General features: G+C 37.3%; 1 protein-coding gene across 21 annotated transcripts in view; it reads right to left on the bottom strand.

Moving 5' to 3' along the window:
- LOC109103604 (collagen alpha-1(XXV) chain) overlaps positions 1 to 25,394 on the bottom strand; it is a 527,306-nt gene extending 501,912 nt beyond the window's left edge. For 8 of the 21 annotated variants that reach the window (XR_006155246.1, XM_042728380.1, XM_042728386.1 and 5 more), the window contains exons 1-2: positions 24,637 to 25,391; positions 24,396 to 24,468 (exon numbers count right to left, since the gene is read on the bottom strand). Coding sequence is in view for 20 of the 21 variants with exons in the window: in XM_042728380.1 (XP_042584314.1) it covers positions 24,396 to 24,468; positions 24,637 to 24,933 (370 nt within the window). In the remaining variant the exon portion in view is untranslated. Of the gene's footprint in view, positions 1 to 24,395; positions 24,469 to 24,636 lie in introns of all 21 variants that reach the window. The other 13 variants (XM_042728388.1, XM_042728399.1, XM_042728384.1 and 10 more) reach the window with 6 other exon arrangements.
- Positions 25,395 to 27,012: the final 1,618 nt, after the last annotated feature.

The raw sequence follows: 27,012 nt of genomic DNA, 5'->3' as shown, positions 1-27,012 counted from the left end.
AAGCTTGACACACTATGCAAAAAGTAATCTACTCCAACTTATCTTTAAAACATCTATTTCTTTATTAATGCATAAATGTTTATATTGAACATTATTGTAAGCACTGAAAGAGAATAAACAATGAATAGCAAGAGTCAAGAGCCCAACTAAAGCAAACATTGATTACAATAATGGTGGTTTCTTAAAATTTCAACATTTTTTCAAGATTAATTCCGGGTGCAAAAGTGATATTAATTTAATGCCATTAACAATGACAAATCAACTATTTTTTAACATTGATTCAATGGTTTTCACCTGCTCTCTTGCTATCTGGGATTGCTAGTTTTTGTAAATTACTCCCCCAACAATGGACCACATAACTCATCCCAACTAAAACAGAATCCCCTATTTTTTCTGCCTTTGAGGTAATGGGCTCTTGAAAGGTAAAAGGCTCAGAGAGCTTTAAAAAAAAAATTAAAAGTAAAAAAATTATATGCTGCTTGACAGGATAAACACCTCTTAATCCCAAGGGATTATTCAGGGTTACCATTTCAGTATGAGTTGAAAATTAGATGGCATCAGGGCTCTAAGTAAAGCTGCATGGCTCTGCCAGAGCTGCCCTCTCCACACACCATAGCTGACTTAAAAGGTGCAAGGATTATGGGTTGCACTTTGCACTGAGCCCTATATTGATTTTAGATTCTATATTCTTTGTACAAGACATCCCACAATATCATCCCACAAAAAAATGAGGGATAGTAAAAAGTTGTTGGTAAAAGACCGGATCAAATTGTTTCAGATTTCTCTCGGAAGGGATAACACAAAAGATCTGTTGCAGCCAAAACCTAAGCTCAGCAAGAAGCAATCGTGCTCCAGCTTCTGTGTATACAGAAGCTGGAGCACGGTTGCCTTACAGTTTCCTCTTTGACTTTTTTCTGCACATATGGTAATGGCTTCAATGGCATACTCTAAACACTAGCAGCTGGGCAGTGCTTGTGCGGCAGACCCTACTACCCAGTTCCCCTAATTCTCTAGTGTGCTGTCGCTAATGTGCAGACAAATACTTAGGTCTCTGAGGCATTTGCTCCCCAACCCCCTTCTTCTTGTTATGCAGGGGGCTGTCTGGGTAAATCCAGAGGAGCCTAACCACATGTGTACATGCCTCAGGTTACTTCCTCAGCAGAATGTATATATATATATATATATATATATTTATATATATAATGCCTCAGGTTTATATATATATCTTATATGTTAATTCATTTAATACATAATCTTGTCCTGTAAAAACTACCAGTGTTATTTAATTTAGACTGAGACAGTATATCCCAAATAAAAAGAGGGTTGACTCTCTTTAAGGTTCAATTCCAGTTTTTTACAATAATTTTTCAAAACACAATGTTTTTTAAAAATGTTTGGATACAATACATATAACCCAAAGATCATTTGTTCATTAAACTAAAATCACTGGTTCAAAATGACACAAATTAACATCAAAGTATTACTATTTCAAAATGCAACTCACATTTTACATCTGAGTTGAGTATCTATTCATTTAATTACAAATATCTAACTATCAATTGATACAATTGCTCAAAATGATAAGTAACTGTTGCATTATTCTTGATGCATAGTTTTTATGGAAACTGATAAACAATATGGTTTGAACAAAAGTTTCAGGATAGATCAATTGACACCAATTACATTATCTATGGATGTCATATTTCATTCTTTATCAGATATGGTTTCTATGGTCCCATGTACCACTTTTACAGAACACATTTTCATATTCAACATTACTGTATGCAAGATGTCACTTTTTCATAATTGCTTTTGTGGTTTTAATACGTTAATGGCTACTCATTACTGCTGATTGATTTCACATATTTGGACGCATAAGTAAGATGAGTGGTATCCTCATAGTCTACTCAACATAGTGAGGACATGGAGCCAGAAGTTGAAGGTGAAAGGCAAGGACTACATGTTGGTCAAAGAAATAGAAGGGGACAGGCACCCCTTTTGAGAGTTAGCCATGAGCCTCGTTTGAGAGGTGTTGGTGAACGTGGCAGAGGACAAGACCACTGACCTAGACACTGGCAGCAACAGCAAAGAGTGTTGAATTAAATCAGAGCTATAGTTGTATACTATGTCATAAATCATGGTATGACAATGAGTGCAGCAACTACAATGTTTCAACCACATCTCAGAAGATCATCTGTGGCTTCAATCATCAGAACTTTCCGCAATGAGAACCAGTAAGACTTCAGAATCCACTAAGGTTTAAGCTACTTGAAACTGTGACAATAAATTAGTGTTTATAGCACGGCAGTGTGTACCACAGAGTGTGATGTGATTTCTGCAAATCTGTTCTTACTGTGGCTTTCTCCCTGCAGAATAGAGACAAGGCCAAATAGTGGAGGCAGAAGCAAAATTCTGACTGACCAACAAGAGCAGGCTGTGGTCAATTTGGTTCGGTCAAGAAACTGTATTCGTCTTAAAGAAATTTGGCAACACATCTTGGACAATGACAACTTTTTCAGCAATGTGGAAGCCATAAGTTTGCTAACTATTGCACGGTGCTGAAAAGACATCAGGTGTCTTTAAAACAACTATACCATGTGCCTTTTGAAAGAAATACAGATAGTGTGAAGCAACTGAGGACTGAGTATGTTCAGCTATGATCAATTTGCCTGTTTTGGGGGGAGAAAAAAAATCCCCAAACATTCTTTATCATTGTAATCAGTAATTGTCTTTGTCTTTTTAGAGGGTGATGGAGCTGGATGCTTATGAAAACCATTACAAATTCATATGTTTGGATGAGGCAGGCTTTTACCTGACCAAGACAAGGAGGAGAGGTCAGAATTTAATTGGCCAGTGGGCAACCGTCCAAGTACCTTGACAATGTGGAGACAATATCACCATGTGGGCAGCTATATCAGAAGATGGAGTGGTTGGATGCAGACCTCGTGTTGGGTCATATAATGCAGCTCACCTCATAGCCTTCCTTGATGAGCTAAATCAAGTCTGTAGAGCTGATGGTGTAACCTATGTAATAGTTTGGGATAAAGTTCAGTTTCATCATGCACAAATGGTCCAAGCATTTTTTCAGGCCCATCCACAATTTCTGACAATGTATTTACCGCCATACTCCCCTTCCCTTAACCCAATTGAGGAGTTTTTCTCCACATGGAGGTGGAAGGTCTATGATAGGCACCCTCACAAACAAGTCACTCTTTTCCACGCCATGGATCATGCATGCAATGTCATCACAGCAGATCAGTGTCAGGCCTTGATTCGCCATGCCAGAAGATTTTTTACAAGATGTTTAGTGAATGAAAACATCCATTGTGATGTAGATGAGAACCTGTAGTCAAATCCACAAGACTGGTTTGATAGAAACATATATACATAGTGCAGTGAGGAACACTTTAGTTTACAGTACTGTATTGTTTTTTTATTTTTTATCTAATTTTATCCTTTGGAAAACCTATGTTGTGATTTTATTTCATCAGTAAATTTCACATTACAGTAATTTACTGATACCACTGTGTCTGTACTATTCTATCTAGTCTACAGTACAATAATGAAACCTGAATCACACAGTTTGTACGCCTACAAGAAGCAGTTTTTTTTTAAACCAATGCTTCTGCAAATGCAAGGCTTCTTTAAAGATATGAACGCTATGCAAAGTTTTGAAAACTGGATAGCCTGTGTTACAAATAATGACTGTTTTGAGTTTTGTGTCTAAAGTTTTGAAAAATTACCGTTTCTGAAATTGGTGACAAAATGATTGTAAAAAATTGTACATCAAGATACATAAGAAAAATTTTAGTCATTTAGCAGACGCTTTTATCCAAAGCGACTTACAAATGAGGACAATGGAAACAATCAAAATCATCAACAGAGCAGTGATATGCAAGTGTTATAAGAAGTCTCAGTTAGCTTAATGCAGTACACGTAGCAAGTTTTTATTATTATTATTATTTAAATCATATAATAAATAAAAAGAAAATGACAATTAATAAATAAATACAATAAAATAAAAAAAGATAGAATATGAAAAGAATAGACCAAACTAGTGTTAGGAATTTTTTTTTTTTTTTTGTTGTTTTTTTTTTTTTGCTTTTGTTAATTGTGTAATAAATAAAAAAGAAAACAAATAGATAGAATACAAAAAGATTAAATAAGTTATTGTTAGTTTCTTTCTTTTTTTAAGAAAACAAGCTGTCTAAAAGGGGCATTTTTTAAAGAACAGAATTAGAATAGAGAGTGCTAGACTTTAGAGGGTCAAATAAAGATGGAAGAGATGTGGTTTTAGCTGATTCTCGAAGATGGCTAAGGACTGCTCCGATTGAATAGAATAGTTTACTTAAATAGGAATCTTAAACGCTTTATGAACAATAACATACTCACTGCTTGTTGTGTTTGTTTTAATACAATAATTGAATGATTCAATGTATTTGATATTTAAAATGACAATTTTGTCACAACCTCTTGTCACCTGTCAACTCCGTCAGGTCTATCACCTCCGTCAGATGAATATTTTGATATTATTTATGATATGTTATATTTGTTGTGGAATTGTTGAAAGTGTTATCCATCTGCTAACATGAGAATGTGTTTTGAAATGTGAAAAACATCTTGATTGTTGTTAAAGATAAAGTTAAAATTATATTACACAGTTTAAGGTAAAAAGCACATTTTGATAAAAAAGAGCAAAGTTGGTAGATTGCATCAAAGCATAGCTCAGTAACTTAGTACACAGTATGAGATACAAAAAAAAAAAAATATTTTTCTTCTTTTGCTAATTACCTGCCAGTAGTGGTAGAAATAAAAAATAATCTTGTTTCCATTTGCATTAGGATTTTTTTTTAACCCTATGGCAGACGATTTTATATGTTTTACATAAAATACACTTAAAATGCACTTAATTGCATTGTTTACCCCAGGACCAATCCCAAGAAACAGTACTAAATATCTTACATAAACCTGCTTCCGACCTGATTAGGTTCACAAAGTTACCATGGTCAGGGCAGGTGGCAAAATATCACAAAACAGGAAAACACTCCAGAGTCAAAGAACAGGCAAGGCAAAAACTAGGGAACCAGGAAAACACGGGAAAACAAGAATATATTTAGAATGGCACAAGAGCAACCAATACTTCACAAAGTGTGTAAGTGGAGGTGCAACTTAAATAGTCCCTCTGATGGGAAACATGTGCGACTGTAATCAGTTTCTGGGCAGAGGGTTATGGGAAATGGAGTCCGGTAAGGAATAGTCCTAATGGTGATGGAACCCTTAGATGGTGAGTGAGAGCAATGACAAGTACCGGATTTGTTACACTAGGCGTGTTTCCATTATAAATTTGCTCAAGACTTTGGCAATATTTTATAAATGTCAATAAAAAAGTATTGCGAAATAACGGCATTTCCATTAACCGATGTTATGCGATTTAAACATAATTTTTTCCTCTCGCGATAAGCCATGACAATGAATTTTGATGGAATTTTGGCTACACTTGCCATTATATTTCATCGAATGAGGCGTATGCGTGTATCTTGGCAGAAGTAGCGCGGAGAGCAGCTTCTGGGACGTGCCGTGGTGCAACAGGTAACAGAAATGTTAACTAGAGTGGCAGCGATCAGCTCAGGTGGGCGTTTCATAGCCATAACAGAGAATTCCAAGATAACACCGCTGAGTTCGGATGCCATCCAGGTCGCTCCGCTTAGATTGTGTTTTTATTTACTTTTGTACTATCTTTTGCTCTCTCTTTTTACACACATATCGTCTGCACTGGTCACTTACTACAAAGGAACACTTTTGGACATTGGACACCGCTTCACTAACCTGTTTCAGGACACTTTATCCTCCAACCCATCGTGGCCATCCACCAGAATGCCGAGATGAACAATGGCCACTTGAATAACCCACCACAGCGACGGATCAAGAAACACTGCGGGAAACGCGCTGGGATTCACAACAGACTAAGAAAAGCACACAGCCCTCCTCTGCCGAGCATTCTGATTGCCAATTTCCAATCTCTGGAGAATAAGATGGATGATCTTAGAGACAGGATAAGTTTCCAACGGGACATTAGGGACTGTAACATCCTTTGTTTGTCTGAAACATGGCTCACGACTTTGGCCCCGGACACTGCTGTAATACCGTCTGATAACTTCTGTTTTATGGATGGACAGGACAGTAGAGGCCGGTAAATCCAAAGGTGGTGCAGTGTGTTTCATGATCAACAAGAAATGGTGTGACCCCAGGAATATCTCCACTCTGTCGCACTCCTGCTCACCTCATCTGGAACATTTATCCATTATTTGCCGCCCATTTTATCTGCCCCGGGAGTTTTCATCAATCATCGTTACTGCTGTCTACATTACAGGCAGACACAAGCTTGGCTTTGTCTAAGCTTCACAATGTGCTCAGCGGTTACATTAACAAACATCCTGACGCTGCTTCTATCATCGTGGGGGATTTTAACAAAGCCAACCTCAGGTAGGCTATGCCTAACTTTTATCAACATGTATCCTGTCCAACCAGAGGACTGAATACACTGGATCATTGCTACTCTCAGTTTAAGAATGCCTACAAAGCTCGCTCACTACCGGCTTTTGGCAAATCGGACCATGCCGCCATTTTCTGCACACCAGAATATAAACAAAGGCTCATTCAAGAACCTCCGGTGCAGAGGGTGGTGACGCGCTTGTCCGCCCACTCTGAATCCATGCTACAGGCTTGATGATGTAGCCTGGGACATGTTCCGAGCGAGTTCCTCTGATGTCAGCGAGTTCACGGATGTTGCATTAAGCTTTGTAAACACGTCAACCGAACAAGCCACAGATACAATAACTATAAGGACCTTCTCAAATCAGAAACCGTGGGTGGACAGAACAATCCGTGCTGCAGTAAACAAACGCACTGCTGCGTATAACGTGGTCTCTTGTCGGGGAACATGAGCGAGTAGAAACATTGTGCTATGATCTCCGACAGGCAGTAAAAGCCACCAAACACCGATACAGGGAGTCGCATTTCCAGATAAATGACTCCCGACCACTGATCTATATATGACTGGATCGCTCATCGCGTTCTAAACTGTCAACAGGCAGTGAAGCCACCGGAAGTGTTCGATCTGCCATCTTACCGGCAGAGAGCACCAGTGAGTCACATTCAAAACACTGTCCTAAAATAACCCGATTTGAAGCAAATCAGTCAAACTGGACTAGTTTTCATGTTATGTGTATGTAAATTAATGTTTACTTCAGATGTTCTCTGCAGTGTTTACGGTCTTTTGGGGCAGTACAGGTGCTGGTCATATAATTAGAATATCATCAAAAAGTTGATTTATTTCATTAATTCCATTCAAAAAGTGAAACTTGTATATTATATTCATTCATTACACACAGACTGATATATTTCAAATGTTTATTTCTTTTAATTGTGATGATTATAACTGACAACTAAGGAAAATCCTAAATTCAGTATCTTAGAAAATTAGAATATAACTTAAGACCAATACAAAGAAAGGATTTTTAGAAATCTTGGCCAACTAAAAAGTATAAAAATGAAAAGTATGTGCATGTACAGCACTCAATACTTAGTTGGGGCTGCTTTAGCCTGAATTACTGCAGCAATGTGGTGTGGCATGGAGTCGATCAGTCTGTGGCACTGCTCATGTGTTATGAGAGCCCAGGTTGCTCTGATAGTGGCCTTCAGCTCTTCTGCATTCTTGGGTCTGGCATATCGCATCTTCCTCTTCACAATACCCCATACATTTTCTATGGGGTTAAGGTCAGGCGAGCTTCCTGGCCAATTAAGAACAGGGATACCATGGTCCTTAAATCAGGTACTGGAAGCTTTGGCACTGTGTGCATGTGCCAAGTCCTGTTGGAAAATGAAATCTGCATCTCCATAAAGTTGGTCAGTAGCAGGAAGCATAAAGTGCTCTAAAACTTCCTGGTATACGGCTGTTTTGACCTTGGACCTCAGAAAACACAGTGGACCAACACCAGCGGATGACATGGCACCGCAAACCATCACTGACTGTGGAAACTTTACACTGGACCTCAAGAATTGTGGATTGTGTGCCTCTCCTTTCTTCCTCCAGACTCTGGGACCCTGATATCCAAAGGAAATGCTAAATTTACTTTCATCAGAGCACATAACTTTGGACTACTCAGCAGCAGTCTAGTCCTTTTTGAAGTGAGACGCTTCTGACGCTGTCTGTTGTTCAAGAGTGGCTTGACACAAGGAATGCGACAGCTGAAACCCATGTCTTGCATATGTCTTTGTGTAGTGGTTCTTGAAGCACTGACTCCAGCTGCAGTCCACTCTTTGTGAATATCCCCCACATCTTTTAATGGGTTTTGTTTCACAATCCTCTCCAGTGTGTGGTTATCCCTATTGCTTGTACACTTTTTTCTATCACATCTTTTCCTTAACTTCGCCTCACTATTAATGTGCTTGGACACAGAGCTCTGTGAACAGCCAGCCTCTTTTGCAATGACCTTTTGTGTCTTGCCTTCCTTATGCAAGGTGTCAATGGTCGTCTTTTGGACAACTGTCAATTCAGCAGTCTTCCCCATGATTGTGTAGCCTACAGAACTAGACTGAGAGACCATTTAAAGGCTTTGCAGGTGTTTTGAGTTAATTAGGTGATTAGAGTGTGGCACCAGGTGTCTTCAATATTGAACCTTTTCCCAATATTCTAATTTTCTGAGATACTGAATTTGGGATTTTCCTTAGTTGTCAGTTATAAACATCAAAATTAAAAGAACTAGACATTTGAAATATATCAGTCTGTGTGTAATGAATAAATATAATATACAAGTTTCACTTTTTGAATGGAATTAGTGAAATAAATCAGATTCGCCCCAACAGATCTACTGAAGATGCCATCACTCACGTCCTGCACTCTCCCCTCAAACACATTAACAGCAGCAATGGGAACTATGTAAGGCTGCTATTCATTGACTAAAGACTATAGTCCCCTCCTCTACTCTCTCTACACACGACTGCGTGTCTTCCCACAGCTCCACATCTATTATCAAATTTGCTGATGATACTGTGGTTCTGGGCCTCATTTCCAACAATAATGAAGCTGCTTACTTGGATGAGGTAGAGAAACTCACATCATGGTGCCAGGACAATTGTCTCTCTATGAATGTGAGTAAAACTAAAGAGCTGATTGTGGACTTCAGGAAGAGACAGCAGCGGCCCTATACTCCTCTTATGATCAGCGGGACCCCTGTGGAGAGGGTGACCAGCTTCAAGTACCTTGGTATAAACATCTCAGAGGACCTGACTTGGACTTCACACATCCAAACTCAGGTTAATAAAGCCAGGCAAAGACTGTACCATCTATGACAGCTAAGGAAATTCAGGGTTTCACCAGCAATCCTGAAAACTTTCTATTCAGGGGCCATAGAAAGTGTATTGACTCAGTGTATCTCAGTGTGGTATGGGAACAGCTCCAGTTAGGACTGCAAAGCTCTGCAGAGAGTTGTGCGCTTAGCTGAGTGCATCTTAGGGTCTACTCTCCCCTTGCTGCAGGACATCTACCTCAAACGCTACAAAAGCAGAGCTGATAAAATCATTAAGGACTCTAACCACCCTGGTAAATGTCTTTTCATTTTACTGCCATCTGGTAAGCGCTTCCGTAGCCTGATGGCAAAAACTGAGAGACTTAGGAGGAGCTTCTTCCCCCAGGCCATCAGGTTCCTAAACTCAAACTCAGTCACTTAACTTCTACATGACTTCACTTAGTTATCAGTAAGATACTTAACATACCGACATTGTCACTAGCACACAGCATTTTCTATAAAAACAAACAAAAAAATTATTTACCTTTTTTTTTTACTACCTCTGTTGCTGCTATGTAAATACCCTGTACAACCTGTTTGCACATTCTTCTCTTGTACATTCCTGCTCATCTTAATATTTTTTAAGTCTACAGTACACTGTTCTTCACATTTTATTTTATATGCATTTTATTTTATTCTTTTTTTATCTTACTTTTTCCATACCATATTTTTATATAATTTTCTTGTGTTTGTATACTTTAATAATTGCACTGTCCATGGAGCGGACCTGACTTACATTTCACTGCTGGTCATATGCTTTCCATATAACCATGTATGTGACAAATAAAAATCTTGAATCTTAAATAACGCGGTGCAGACGTGTTCAGTATAAACAGTCTAAGCATTTATGGTGGGTGTTTCGGATTATTTTTGAGAGGAGGAATTTTTGAGGTGTTTCTTGGAGGTTATAGTACATTGAGGAATGATCATATGACTTTTTACGTACACCATGTGACCTGTTAATGCGAGAGAGAGAAGAAGAAAAAACCCTTTCCATTGCAGTTTTACAAACTTTTCCCTTTTTGCATTGCCTGAAAAAGCACCTCTTGCGAGTGTAAAATTATTTTTGCAATATATGGGTGGTTTTGCGAAATTGACATGTTTCCATTAGGTGTATTTTCAATTCACAATTTCAATTTGCGCAATTTGAAAGGTAATGAGACACGCCTAATTATAAAGTACGAAATAAAATAAAGTCTAATTAAGCCACAAGCAAAGTCAAAAAAAAAAAAAAAAAAATCTTTGTCGATCATTAATTACATTGCTGAGATTAAACACTGTCTAGGCAACTCACTGACATGGGCACATTTGCATCTCTGGCAGAGCAGCCAATTAATGTGTGTTCAGTGAGTGGTCTACTAGTGAGTCTTGCATAGAGACTTTAGATGCATATTTAGTTTATTTATGGAAGGTACTATTAGGATCTCTTTGACCTGCTTTTCATCTTGGCTCTTGGTAAGGAGTCTTCAGTTTCAGCTTTAGCTCTTTATGTACTTCCTTTTGGAAAACAAAGGCTGAAAATGCCAGTATGCAATCTGGGCATGTACACTCCTCATCCAAGTGCATCTCATACTCTGATGAAACAGCTTTGTAAGGAGTGCCAGTTAACCAGTAAGTTTCACCGCTTATAAAAATATTGTTGTAGAAATGGTATTATGATTACCATATTCATATACCATGGTATTTGGTAAAAACTTGATGTGTTACTATGTCCAAAACCACAGAAATGACACATAATTTTTATTTAATTAAAATCCAAAAAAAAAGTTTACTGAAATTTACTCAAAAAACTTAAATTAAAACTTAATAATACAAATACAAAGAACAGCATGTATTTAAATTTCAAATGTTTTATAACGTTACCAAACATCAGTACCTGTGTGTCCCAAGAAGCAGTTAGCTGGCCCAGAGTGTTGTGATTCACTCAATCACATCTAAATCTAAATGTCACGCCCCTCAGCTCAGTGGCTAATTTTTAATTTTATCCTGATTAAAGCTTTAATACAGCACCGCAACCGCACACTATAGTTATAGTTATATGTTATAGTGGTCACTGACAACAAATCAATTTTAGTTCAATATCCCTTTCTTCACCCATGTGTGCTATCAGATTTCATCAAAATGTCGATGTTGACCCAACATACTTTAGAGGGGACCTATTATGCCCCTTTTTACAAGATGTAAAATAAGTCTCAGGTGTCCCCAGAATGTGTCTGTGAAGATTTAGCTCAAAATACCCCAAAAATCATTTATTATATAATTTTGAAAATGCCCATTTTGAGTGGAAGCACAAACACACTATTTTTGTGCATGTATCTTTAACTGCAAATGAGCTGCTGTTCCCCACTCCCTTTTCCAGAGTAGAGCTGTGCCTTTACAGCTTGTGCCTCATGTACTCTGCCAAAACAAAACATCTGTTTGGTTTTGATTATTCTGTGTATTGCACCGAAATGAAGCCGTATTACTTTAAACTACTGATATACGGTTTTCTGAGTGCACACCCAAGTACGCATACATCCGAAGCACGCGTGCAGAAAGTGGCTGTCACATGGCATTAAACTTTTCATGTCTTGTTTTGTTTAAACTGTCAATTTTTGCATTTTTCTTGACAGGACAGAGGAGATATGACAAAAAGCGAGTGGGAGAAAGAGAGGGGGACAGGATCCACAAGGCAGGACTCGAACTCGGGACACCCAAAGTGCAAAAGTATTATTAAAGTATCTCAAATGTATCATAGCAAAATTGTTATATCAGGAGAAGCAGCTGTCACTTGAGAGCTTTTTTTGTTTTGTTTTTCATTCTAAAGCATTTGGTCTGTGAACAATGCGGCAATTCATTTTTGGATTAAATACCGAACATGAGAAATGGCATCTTTTTTCATTAAAAAAATAATAATAAATCAAGTGCAATTTTCAGGGTTTTTTATTTTTTTTATTTTTAGACATCCATCAAATTAAAGTCTTATTGGTTTGGGTCGAATCATTGGTGTTTGGACTAGTTATGGCCAGGTTTTATGTTCACATTTAACTTTTCTAAAGGACAATACACTTTAAATTGCAAATCCAGGCCCAGCATCCTAATACTCAGCAAATAATATTTATATGATATTGTGCAAAGTTCCAAAGTGCCTCATAGAATATTTGCAGAGAATCAATCAAACATTTTACAATAGTCTGTTCCCCACAATCCAACAATGAAGACATGTGAATGACTGCAGGATGGAGATTATGTAACATATAATACATGAGTCATATAACATTCAGTGGTGTAGTCAGGGCCATACACACATATACATCTCTTTCCCACAATCCAACAATGAAGACAAGTGAATGACTACGGGATTAAGATTATGTAACATATAATACATGAGTCATAACACATTCAGCGGTGTAGTCAGGGCCATAAACACGTATACGTCATATGTTTACCTTCTGCTCAGGGCTATTTGCGTACTACAACTTCTAAGGATATTTGCGTATACCCTCAGTAAACCCTTCTGTTTTGTTGTCCGTAATCGGTCTGTAATTGGTGCATTATCACTTCTGTTATTCTACCTTTTCCCACCCATTATCGACTGAGTGTGCATGTCCACTGCAGCAATAGAACTCGGACACGGGCTGTAAGGAAATATGGTAGCAAGTACAGACACTCTCACACTGAGGCATCAGCAAGTAAAATTAATAATAAAAAAAAAACATATAACAACAAGTTAAATAACTGAAAAAAGAACACCCAAGGTGTGGCCACAACACAAAACAAGAATTATCCCAAGAATTATCCACCATACATATGGAAACCTGTTTGAACCTCAAGATAGTACATTTGTGATAAAATGTCATATTGCAAAACAAGTATTAAACTTAAGTACATCAGAAGACAGGGAACAACTGCTTTGCTACCTAAAAAAATAAGAAAAAATAAATAAATAAATAAATAAACTTTTTATGCAGTTTCTGGATGTTGGATGCTGGATGTTTTGTGACTCAGTCCGACTGAGGGGGTGTGTTCTGGTGGGAAAATTACATCAGTGTACCTCTATACTAGAACAACATGCCAACACTCATGTTCATTATAATGCCAATATTTTGTGAGTATTTTATTTGTCATGTGTGTCTTTTATTATTAACACTACTCATTGTGGCCTGCAAGAAAATTAACAAATGTCCGAGCATACTAAGAAAAGTTAATTCATAGATCTTTCATATTTTATCCAACACAGCTTTTAAAAGTGATGTCTTCCAAACACGTAACTCATGTTGTGATGTTCAGTGGTTACAATAAAATTAGCAGCATAGCACAGATCACAGACTTGACTCAGTTAAGTCAAAACAATTGTCAAATGATTTATATATGGGAATCATCAGTTAGATAATAACTGGCTCATTGTCTAGAATCCACAGATATGACCTTTAATGTTACCAACTCTTCTTTGCAAAACCTAGCACCCAGTACCCACCAGCCCCTAAACAAGGACAGATGACATGTTGTGTGAATGACCAGGTCAGGGGAATCCCTGTTTGAAGAGACATTGGTCAGGGTAGAGAAAGAGGTTGGAACATGTCTGCTGGAAGACAGAGGAGTCTTTGTGATGCATAACACTGTGGATTCATACCCACAAGGGTCTCTCATGCACAGACAACCACAACTGTAGTAGACAGTACAGCTGTCTATATGTGTCTGTAAATATGACTGCTTATTCATAAAGGTACTGTTGTGCAAGGCAGAAATATTTATGCCACTGTTAATGTATTCGGCTATCATTAAGACCTTCACTACTTTAACCTTAATTTAACCATATTTTGTCCACAATCACATAACTTGATTCTGAAGAACTAAACCTCCAATAAATACTAACAATTTATTAGAGTACTTCTCTGTGAAATCAGTCTGTTACTGAATAGCATTATGAAATCTATATATTTCAGCTGCAAGTTAAGTCAGGAATATTTCATTTGGACTGTGGCATTTAAACAATTATATCACTGAACTGGGGACAGGCCACATCTGTTGTGGGTGAAGTTACCACCATATGCATCTTAAAGCAATGTCTGTTGCCTCAATTAAATTTCCAATTCCAGTAATCCATGGAAAGAGGCCAAGAGCTGGAAAACAGAGCATCAGAATGGCTCCCTGGTAGTCCTTTGTTCCCCTTTATTATAGCTGACATTCTTTTGCTTGCACTCTCACTCAGTCTCTCACTCACTCTGCTGTATTTTATTTATTATTTTCTATGTATTTATGTATTTATTTATTTATTTTAGTTCTTTTTTTGTTTGTTTTTTTAGTTTAGTTTTTTTTTTTTTTTTTTGCTGCCTGCAAGGCATATTATCTCCAGATTCTTCATCATTTATTTTTTTCTTTCCTAAAGATCACTTAAATAAAATCTATATAGCCTTATGTATAAGTGCACAAAAGAATTGTATCTACCGGGCCACATGACTCCAGAAAGCAAAGTACACAGTAGTGGGGGTGGGGTTCATGTCCCTAACCTGCATCTTGCACACAAAGTATTTACAAACACAAGTTCTAATGACTGTCAAATGCAGACAATTGGCTTTACAGTCTAACTGGGTATCTGCATGGCTTTATGTAATAATTACACAGCCCACCTTTCAGGGCTGGCTGGTATATATGCTTTTAAGATACGTATATTGATATCTTTTCAAAAATTATTTACATTGAGTTACAATACTGTGATCCTTTTATTTATTTAAATGTTTAAGTTGTGCTTTAAAAAGAAACTGTTTTAGAAGGAAATGTTAATATTTTAACCCTTTCTTGGCCATAATGTAGGCTATATATTGGGGGAAATCGTGGCCTAGTGGTTAGAGAAGGTTGTGGGTTGTGGTTAGAGAGTTTGAATACCAAGACTGAGGTGCCCTTGAGCAAGGCACTGAACTCCCAACTGCTCCCTGGGCGCCGCAGCACTCCGTGTGTGTGTTCACTGCTGTGTGTGTGCACTTTGGATGGGTAAAATGCAGAGCACAAATTCTGAGTATGGGTCACCATACTTGGTTGTAAGTCACGTCACTTTCACTTTCATTATAGCTTAGCCTACATTTACTATGACAATATTTGTTTTAATAGCCTTCAGTTTGCACATTTTCTGCCCTGTGACAAATATTCAGGTCAGGTCATTTGTCTATCAAGGGCAGATTTAGAATCTTGGTGCTCCAACTGTCCAGGTTTTATGATCATCTTTTTTTTGCATTTTTGTATTGGCATTTGTGATTAATTTTTTAGAAATTATAGCTCTGTCATAGATGTTTTCTGTAGTCAGTTTTTGTGGCATTTTGTTTGTTTTTTGTACAGTAGCCTGCCCAAATGATGCTAACCCCTATCAAAAATGAGTGTTTCCACTGATCTATATAATGACGGGATTGCACCTTAGGTTCTAAACTGCCATAAGGCGGTGAAGCCACCAGAAGTGTTCGAGCGGCCATCTTACTATTCCCTACTGGCAGTGGGCATCACAGACTGACAGCCAAAACCTTGACCTAAAATCACCCGATATGAAGCAAATCAGTCACACAGGATTAGAATTTAGGATATGTGTATGTAAATTAATTGTTACTTAAGATTATTTGTAATGTTTATGGTCTGTTTGGGCAGGATAAACGATATATATTGAAATCGTTTAGGTGGGTGTGTCAGCTGCATACTTGCTGACACAGGTAAATGATCCAACTCAAAATATATTTCTTTATATACATAATTATGCAAGAACTAATAAACATGAACATATTTCTGGTATCAGTATCAGTAATTAAAGGAGTCATATGATGATGCTAAAAAGAACATTATTTTGTGTATTTAGTGTAATGAAATGTGTTTATGCAGTTTAAGGTTAAAAAAACACATTATATTCACATTATATTCACAATGCACATATAGTCCTTCGCTCTTGTCACTTTGTCAGAAATTATAAATATCCTGTCAGTACATTTTTAACCACTCCTTACCTAGCCCACTATGAGTACCCCAGCAGTCAAGGACGTTCGGAAAAAAGAAATTGAACAATCGTCAATAAAGAAAAAATTCAAAGATTTCACCATCTCCAGAGAGGATCTCGACGTTGCTATAGCTAACGGTATCAAGCTAGCGCTCAAAGAGCAACAAAGTACTCTCAATTCAGTTGTGGCAAAGACTGTAAGAGAAGCAATAGACTCTGTACTGACCTCAACCCTCCATGATCTACATTTGGATATACAAACGACCAACGATTCTGTAAAAGAGCTAAAAGCAGAAGTTGAAAAGCTAGCCAATGCAGCAAAGCAGACACGGGACCGGGTCAATTCCGTTCAAGCATCTGCATGTGAGGATAGGAGGACAGTCACAAACTTAAATGCATGTTCTAAATATATTATCACTGAACGTGAATGGCCTTAATTCTCCTATTAAGCGTACCCATATATTAGAATATTTGCACCGTAAATTGATTTCCTGTGCCCTGATACAAGAGTCTTGGCACGTAATACAATGCAATGTGGCACGTTTTCAAAACAAGTGTTATAAACTGTCTCTTGTGCTCGTAATAAAACTAAGGGGGTGCTTATCTTAATTGATAAAAGGTTACATTTAACTGTTGAACATACCGGAAATGATGATTAAGGTAGATTTGTTTTTATACGCTGTAAAGTACATAATGACAGGTTAGCACTGGTCTCCATTTACTGAATGAGGCAGAGTGCATTTTTTACAAATATTTCAAATATATTACTTGAGCAGATTGATTGTCCTTTAGTAATGGGTGATGATTTTAATGCTGTCTTAAATCCTGAACTGGATAAATCTCACCCTGATACTACAGCTAACCCATCCTCTAAGTTACTGAATAAATTTATCACGGAACTTAATATAATCAATCTTTGGAGAATCCAGAATACAACATCTAAGAACTTCCCTTTTTTTCTAATAGACATAAGACTTTCTCTAGGATAGATTACATATTTCTCAGCCCATCTCTAATTTCATCTAACTCTTACATCTCTATATTACCAATTTTATTGTCTGATCACTCTGTAGTGTTATGCAATGTTCACCTTTCCAACATTAAGACCAAGGCCCCTAGATGGTGCCTTAACACATCATTACTAAATAATCAGACATTTATTAATTTGTTAAAAGATCATACAAAGGAGTTTCTTGAAATTAATATATCTTGAGATGTAGACCCTCAAATATTGTGGAAAAAACGAAAGTGTACAACACGAGGATTGATCTTTTTCGTCTGCTCTTGCCAAAGCAAAAACCCGCCAATTTATAATTTACTTAAAAAAACTAAATTCATCATCAAGCTACACGATTGTCCTCCTTGAAAGAGGAATATGACTTACTTTCACAATCAAAGGCAGAGTTTATTTTACATATGACAAGGCAAAAATATTGTTACGAATTGGAGAGACCTAGCCACTTCCTATTATAATTAACAACATATTTAAAAGTTTTTACACAAATCTGTATAAAACTGAAACCGATTTTGATGAGTCAGTTTGTAAAGAGAACTTGGATAAATAAGAACTGCGTCTGATCACATAGATGGATAAAGACTCTTTGGAGGGCCCATTAAGTTTGGAGGAGCCCCATGAAGCACTAAAAATCCTTCAGAAGGGCAAGTCATCAGGCCTAGATGGCCTCACTCCTGAGCTATATTTCAAAATATGGGATGTGGTAAGGACTCTCACGCTTGATTAATTTAAAGAGCACCTATCATGGAATTTTGAAATTTACCTTTCATGTAGTGTGTAGAATAGATCTAAGTGAACAAAAACATCCTGCAAAGCTTGAAATATGACAGTGCACCGTATATAAAGTTATTGTCTTTCAAAAGTAAGAGTCGACTCTGAGTCATTTTTATGAATCGTTAGAAGACCGAAGCTTTTTCTCTGACCAGATGACGTCAACTTGTCAAGTTATTTGAATACGATACGCCCACTTATTGCGCTCCAAGACGCCAGTGAAAACTAGAAAACATCATGGCGACCAGACGCTGTGTTCTGAAGTGCGACTCAAAAACAAACTTTTTTCATCTGCCCAAGGATGAGCATTTGAAGACTAAGTGGCTACAATTCATATATACAACTGTATCACAGAAGTATAGTCCGAGCCTTGTGCTTTGTTCATGCCATTATGAAGACGATTGCTTTACCAACTTAAATGCAATCAAACTTGGATTCGCGAGCCGGCTGATATTGAAGGAAGGTTCAGTTCCAAGTGTATTTGCATCAGCTTCCTCCTCCGTATCACAACCTGTAAGTGTTATTAATAATTGTTGCTTTTACGTTTTATGTAGCATGCTTAATAATTGTTTGGTTTGTTGTGTAAGCACCGTTTAGCTTCTAGGTCTTCAATGACAATTGTATTGAGATATGTGAATTGTTTGTCGTTGTGTTGTCTGATGAGTATTTTAAAGTTGCAAATTGTTTCTGTGTAGTTGTAGCCCCCAGTTAAATAACTATTACTATGTTAATTTTTTTATATATGCTTTCTATCTTTTCAAAGCACATATAATGTGTTTCCAGGTAAAGCACAATATTACTGTCTTACTGAAGTAGTTCTAAAAATTCGCAGTGAACCTAAGAATATGTCGATTATTGTAGACTGACGTTGTTCTAATTACTTTGTTTAATAATGAAGAATGTAGTGTAGCACACAGACTTTATAATAATTGTGAAACTGCTGTTTATTGTGCTGCACTGGCAGTTACAGGGTTAATGCAGGAGAGCTGAGTGATTTCGGCTGGTGCTCCTGTGATGCAACTGTTCTGCATTCTGATTAAAAGTTAAGACGAAGCGTCTTTTGTCTGTCGTTCTTCAAACATTACAGTAGACATATTTTGGTTTAAAAACTGTATTGTTTAATCAGTTAGTCACGTTAGCACTCGGCTAACGTATCCACCTAGTGTTCACAGTTTAGCAGCTAAACTTTAGCTGTGGGCATGATTCGCTTGCATAAGTGTTTTTGTATTTTATGTCATTATAAGAACGGATTGATTATATTATTTGTTTTATGTAAAGGTGCTTTGTCAATGGTAGCACTGGCTAACTGGCTCAAGGACTCATCTCTGTGCCAATCACAACAGGTTTGGCCAGTTGACCAATCAGAGCAGAGTAGGCTTGAGGAAGGGAGGGGCTTGCTCCGAACTTGCTTGAAACGAATCATTTCCTAATCATTGACAAATGACTCTAATATTAAATGTATATTCTGAGAAAATTATAATGTTTTCTGACCTTAGATGCATTTAAACCTGATGTAGGGGACTCAATACAATATTGGGACACTTTAAAATACCATCTGACCTGCTCTTTAATTTCGCAATTAAGCATGGTACATTTCATAGAGACCAAAAAACATCTTTGATATCACTGTTTCTTAAAAAGGGTAAAGATCCATTAGATTGCTCCAACTACAGACTAGTATCACTTATACCATGCGATCTAAAAGTTTATGCTAAAACTCTTGCCTCTCGCATGGAGAATGTAATTCATAGCTTAATCAAAGAGGACTAAATCGGCTTAAGGGGCATCACACATCCAATAATATGCGTTGACTGTTTCAGACTCTCTTCCGAGTCCTTGTGCAATTTTTTACTTGACACAGAAAAAGCCATTTAACAGGCTAGAGTGGAACTATATGTGTGCAGATCTGCAATGTTTTGGTTTTGGGGAACATTATATTTCTATAAATCAAGACACATTACCACTCACCTGAGGCATCAGTCTTAACTGATAATATTAACCACCCCACCCCCACCCCCCACCGGTTCCCTTTATAGTGTGGAATGAGGCAGGGGTGTACACTTCCCCCTTTTGTGTTTTGTTTATCTCTTGAACCACTAGCACAAACCATTAGGAAATCTGATGCTCCTCCAATTTAGATTCATGACCAAGATCATATTATTTTGTTGTACGCTGATTACATTATTTTATATTTAGATCATTTTGATATGTCAATAACCGATATAACTAAGGAATTTGATCACTTTAGTAGTTTATTGGGGTACAAGATAATCTGGACCAAATCTGGTTTAATGCCAATTAACAATCTTAAAGTTAACTCTTCTGTCCCCTCATTCATTCATATTAAAGATTCTTTCATCTACTTGGGTATTACCATATATAAAGACGTTCATTAAATTGCCGGAAACAATTTTAATAATATGTTAGTCAAGATCAAGAGTGATCACGGGAATGCATGGGAAAACTAGGAAATACCAATATGGTGGTGCGGTTGCTTCACTTTTACTATGTCATGAGCAATCCAGTTTTCTATTACAGATCACTGGTGTTCACAACCCCTCTATATCATATATCGGCATTTAACCTAAAAATACAAAGATATGATTGTTGGTCCATATCACCCAGTCCTACCCTATAGGAGTAAATAAAGAACAAAAATGTGCCTTTTGCAAGGGTAAACTGTAAGCATAACACTGACAGCTTGTACCTTTTTTTTTTTTTTTTTTAAGCGTACTTGCTTTTTATTGCAGCTTATTGTTGCTGCTGTAGATAATTAAAGGAGAAGTAAATGTATTTGTCAGGATACTTAAAAATACATACAGTGTCTGCATGGACTGACTGGTCTCCATGGAAAGCTTGTATGAAAAAAGAAAAAGATATCATAGACACAAAACCTTCTTTCAGATTAGCCTTGTATGGTCAAGGACCCTTTTGTCATACAATGGAGTAATGAAAAATACTGTGTAGTCATGGTTGCATCAGTTGCACCATCCTAAAGATGGCCTTGGTATCATTTGCACATTCAAAGGTCTGTTCATCTGGCCTGCAAGCAGCTGCCAAGTTTTTTGAGGCATTACTAAAAGGAGGAAGAGATAATGTGAGATTGAGGAACCTGCTGGCTGACTGCACCTTTCTATTAAATAACCTATTGAACAACAACCCCCCAAAAATAAGGCAATTTGAAAAAATACTCTTCATCAAAGTATGAAGTAAAGAAGTGAAGAAGGACAATACAGTCAGTTATTTCCTTCAACTGTAAAATTGTAAATTAGTAGTGCTACTGTAACAGGAGATATTGTTGGGGTGGTCCAGAGCTACAGGTTTTGCTGATGTACTTCATCTGGTGTGCAATATTTCACTTGTTTCATTTTTGCACAAACCAGACAGCCATCAGGCAAAAATTTAAAAAGTGCTGTTGATGGAGACTGTGACTTATTATAGTTGTATACTTACAGTACCTCCTTTCTACTAAATATGACATCCCTCCAAATTTCCTCTCAAAAGGTTTTGTGTAATAGACTATTGAGCATTGTTGACATTGCCACTTTAATTTAATTTGATTGAATATGTTGTAATGCATTTTAACCCGTTTGACTAGTCAAACTAATCATAAAAACTGTCTTTTGTGAAAATTTTGCACACACTTCAAGTCATATTTTCTGTGTGCTTGTCTTCTGTTCATGTCCTATAAGCACACTTTATTTGCTCTGCTACACTGACTCTTAACACCTTCAGTGTTAGTTCAGCCTGACTTTGGATAACTGAACCTGAACTACAAGTATTTTTTGTTTCCATCTACTGGTTGAATTAAAGGGGTCATATGATGCAATTTCATTTTTTCCTTTCTCTTTGGAGTGTTACAAGCTCTTGGTGCATAAAGAAGATCTGTAAAGTTGCAAAGACTAAAGTCTCAAATCCAAAGAGATATTCTTTATAAAAGTTAAGACTTGTCCACGCCCTCCTAAAAATGCCTGCCTTAAACAGGCTCCCACATGTCTACGTCACTGTGTGGGAAGATTTGCATAACACCACCAAATGTTCATGCAAAGAAAGAAGGCGTAACTTATTCTCGCTGTAGTATTGTTGTTGGCACCACCGCCATTTTCAAGTTGTGAAAGCGAAACACCTTAGTTTGGCCTTCCAAAAGAGGATGATATCCGCTTCATCATGCATAGAGCTGATCCGTGCTGGTCGCTGAGGAAATCGATCAATTTCGCGCTGTGGATCGCCGGATCACCTTTCACTATTTTTCAGCGGAGTCCAGCCAGGCATCACATGTGGTTGCTGCAAGCCCGCTGGCCACACCATTCTCAAGTTCCTCTCTCAAGTCCGCCGTCTGTCGCTCACTCTAGCCTGCCAGCCGTTCCTCACTCAAGCCCGCAGTGTGTGACACTGTGACACATTTTATGGAGGACTGTTTCCTGAACCTGCAGAGAAGCCTACAATGGGTCTGAGCTCAAAGGCTCTTCTATAAAGTGGGGCAGTTCCAACTTTGCAAGGACAGTCTGGCACTTCTGACTCACAGCCTGTAAGTACATTTTTTATATTTAAAGAATTTGCCACTGATGATACAAACACGAGTTTTAAGCAGTGTAGAGTAGTGCTTGTTGTTTGTCATTTCTCCGATCACAAATGCAGACATGGTTTTAATGTTACGTGGAGCGATACGCAACGCAACGCGTAAAAACACAGTATAAGTTATTATAATCAGTAATAATGTCCCCACTGGATGCAAAAAAAATGCCTTGTTTGTAATGGGTTTTATTGGTTTTGTCTCGCCGTGCCAGGAGACAGCATCACAGTATGTTAAGGGGCTTAACATTTTCCGTCACACTTAACATATTCAGCCAATCACAATGCACTGGATAGCTGGCCAATCAGCGTACACCTCGCTTTTCAGAACGATGAGCTTTGTAAAAATCGATCCGTTTCAGAAAGGTGGGGCATAGAGTAGAAAAAATAATGTACATTATGTGGAAAATAATGTGTTTTTTGAACCTTAAACCACATAAACACATTGCATTACACCAAATACACAACATAATGTTCTTTTTAACAATGTCATATGACCCCTTTAATTATTTTTAGTGTTTCAGCCCAAAGACGTTCTCTCAGCTTTGAAACTGACATATCATTCATTTTATAAACAGCTTTCACTAAAGAATAAATAAATAAATAAAATAGCATTTTGTAAAACTCCAGTTACTAAGACCTTTCAAAAAATCTTTGTAGTTAGAGGATAAATTACTATTTAGTTGATATACGGGTAGCTATTAACTATCATCTCTCATTTTGTCATGCAGCAACATTTAAAAGTAGACTAAAATACACCTTCCACTTATGTTTTGTATGCCTTACAATCAGACAAAAAATTGTGTTGCAAAAAGCACTATAAAGGAAAATAATAACAGGGCACTAGATCATGTGATACAGCAACTTTGACCCACTGAGTGCCCCAAAATGACATACTCCAGAATATTAAATTCACATTATCGTCACTTGCCAAATTTAGGATGACATCTTTTCTTATCAAGGCTATCAACCAGACTGATATCAATTCTGTCTTCTGCATTCTGATGAACATTGCATACCATCAATAACCCCTTCATAAACAGCAACTTAAATTTTAGTATGGCAAGCATTTACTCCTCAAAATGAACTAACATATTTTATGTAACATTATTATTATTATTATTATTTATGAAACTTATTTTAATCACTACTAGGAAATCATATAGTGACCATTATTTTTTTATTTTTTTATTTTTTTACTAGTAAGTATTCATTAGATAATTTCCAATGGCAGTGTTTCTTAACTCCAGTACTGGGTACCCACCTACCAGAATGTTTAGATATCTCGCTAATTAAAACACCTAATTTAAAGCATTGCTTTCTTAGTGTGTTGAATATGTGGACATCAAAAACATACTGGGAGGTGGGATCCAAGGACTAGCAATGAGAAACACTGGTTAATAGCATAGCAACTTTTTTTACCTGTCATAAATAACGATTAGTGAGAATGGCTAGTTCAATCGAAATATTACTTATAAGATTAACAATAGAAATAGAAATAGAAATAGAAATACTTGTACTACATGTACTACAACAATTCTAAAAAAAAAAAAAAAATACTAGTCTAAAAATTGGGTAGGCTACTACTGTTTTATTGAGTACTAGGAAAACTGGAATCCTAGTTAATAAGAAATACTAGTAGGCTAAATAAGAAATAAATACTATATCAAATGAATAGTTAACAGTGAAATTTCACCTGTGAAAACCAACAATATATATATATATATAAAGGCAGTACCTGGTGGGCAGTTGCATTCAGGTGGTGAGACTTGACGAGCAGTCCTTATTCTAACCAAGTGTTCATAAGAACGCTGTCAGAATCAAAAGATAAAAGAAACATGTAAACGCTTAGCCCTAAATGACTGTAGGTGCCATGACCACTGTCATACAGGGATGTGAAGTGTCTCGTATTTGTAAGAAAAGACGGCAATGCTGTTAACTAAAATGTCTTGAGTTGAAGCTGTGGATGGAATACTCACCTGTGACAGCAGCTCGTCCACACGCTCCTGTATCATTGAATTAAATTGATCCGCAGAGATCCCATGAAACGGGTTTAAGACCCCCGCGCCACTTCCAATCTCCAGATCCACGATTCTGTCCTTCATATCACTGGTCTGAACACTCAGTAAAAAGCAAAAGGCGAAGGACACAAGAGAAAACACAAACGGCATCACATCCACTATAGCTCCAAGACAGTGCCGTCGCTTGCCATGATCGGTTTCGTTCTCCATTTTCGTCGCATTTCGGGAATCCTTATTTGCTCCTAAAACCTTCATGACTCACTCTCAACCGTATACTACTATGTGCAATCACCAGTACTGCCGGGAGGAGAATGATCGAGTCTATGTATTATTTCAATGTGTCTCGGGGCGGTGCGCGCTCATGAACTGAAAGACGGTGTGAGCGGCGACTGGTTTCACGGCTTGTACTAGCCCTCTGCGAACTTGTTGCACTACTGCAAAGAACCCCATGCACGCGTTTAGCCCAGCCCAAGTCTTACGACGAAGCCGTGGCAGATTTTGTGGCGAGAAATGTTAAACCGCAGACGAGTGGCAAATGCTTTGCGCATTCCACACAATCCATTCAGCATAACGCCTCTGAATTAACACGATCCATCAAAAACCTTTAGACCTCACAGAGTCACTCTTTAAATCACCAGCTGGGTCTTATTGATGTTTCTCATGAGAGGTAGTAAGAGCGTATAAAATGTTCCAGTGGGATTTTCCATTGAACAAAGGCGTTCATAATTATGCACCAGAACTAGGGCATTGTGAGTAAACAAATGAGGGACTGTTGTTGTTGTTTTAGTTAAGTGTCTTAATAAACTACATCGCCATATTTCCCAGCAAGCAATTTTCAGTTTCAAAGATGTCTAATAGCCGTCCAAACACAGCCCAGACGTCTAGGCTAAAACAAAGCTAAATTTGGGTTGTCAGTGAAAATTTAATAGACGTCTAATCATAGCCCAGTAATAGACTAGACATCAATTAGACCGCTATTAAACGACTACATATACAGCCTACGTCTAACAGACAGTAAATATGGGTCTTGGCCACTGGTGTAGTGGTGCCTGGAAAAGTGGGTATACTCTTAATTTATGCCCCCATTTCTTTAAGTGGCCCAGCAAAGGATGAACGGCCTGTGTTATAAACAGTGACGTAAGACTAGTCTTGCATATTTAGTATACCCCAAAATGGGCCAGTAGTATTTGCACATTTTCGCTTACTGTAACTTCTGCTACTTGACTTCACGGAGTAAGGATCATTATGAAATTAATATTAGCCACAAAAGAGGTGCAGATTTTGCAATAAACAATTAAAATGTAAAAAAAAAAAAAAAAAAAAAAAAAATTACATGGACTGCAACAATTAACATTTTGTCAGAACTTCTAGTAGAAAAAGCTATTTTGTTTAGTTATCTGTATCATGATCTCTATTTGATAAATAAAAATAAATAAATAAACTGTGATCAATTTATCCAGAAATGTGCAGCCTACTCTTTTGTTTGACTGACTGTTTCTCCCATTGCATACAGTGATGGGCAAATAGTAACCCCCTACTTCTCCCATACCTTTTACAATTTATCTATATACTATGTAGTGCAAAATAAATAAATAAATAAATAAATAAAATAGTTTAGAGCATTTTTAATGCAATTAAGCAGTAGCCAAGCTGTGATATCATACAGGACCACAAGGAGATGCCAAAATATCACTAAACCTATTGCCTTGACCTGACTGTACAGGCTACTATACGGATCCATTCAGAATCTAAAAAAACACATTCAGGCTTCAGCAGCGTCCATTATTAAACACTCATGTTTTTTAAAGCCAAATACAAAAGAAGCCTAATGAAAAGAATAAGTTTGGACGTGATTCTAAGCAACCTCTAATGAAATTGGTCGGGTTTTCTCTGTAGTTGTTTTGAACTTAGGCTACTGTTTGAAGGCATTCGTTTACTGGATCCTTGAACTGAAAAGTTTACCTGTTTAAAAAAAAAAACAGGTATTGTTAAGGTATTATTAAGGTATTGTTTTTCTTAAAATGTACTGATTCAAATTAGGAGTCAATTATTAAATATTATTTTATATCTCTACGCGCCTCCCTGACATGCAATCAAGCCCAAGACCGACTGCATCATTGTCTTTACTGGGTATGTTTAGGGAATATTTGCATTACTCACATGTGATTTGATTAGCTAGTCATGGTAGACTGTCATGATTTTGGCTAATGTAGGACACTAATGATGCACATCAGAGGGGATTTAGAAGAAGGTATACGCAAAGCCGACTGATAAGGTCAAGGTCAAGTTTAAGATAAAGAAGTGTGTATATGCCATATGCGTATACCCTCCACT

The sequence above is a fragment of the Cyprinus carpio genome, chromosome B7, assembly GCF_018340385.1.
Source record: "Cyprinus carpio isolate SPL01 chromosome B7, ASM1834038v1, whole genome shotgun sequence".
NCBI lineage: Eukaryota > Metazoa > Chordata > Actinopteri > Cypriniformes > Cyprinidae > Cyprinus > Cyprinus carpio.
The sequence above is the reverse complement of the archived record's forward strand: the minus strand, read 5'-3'. Positions and strand labels throughout refer to the sequence as shown.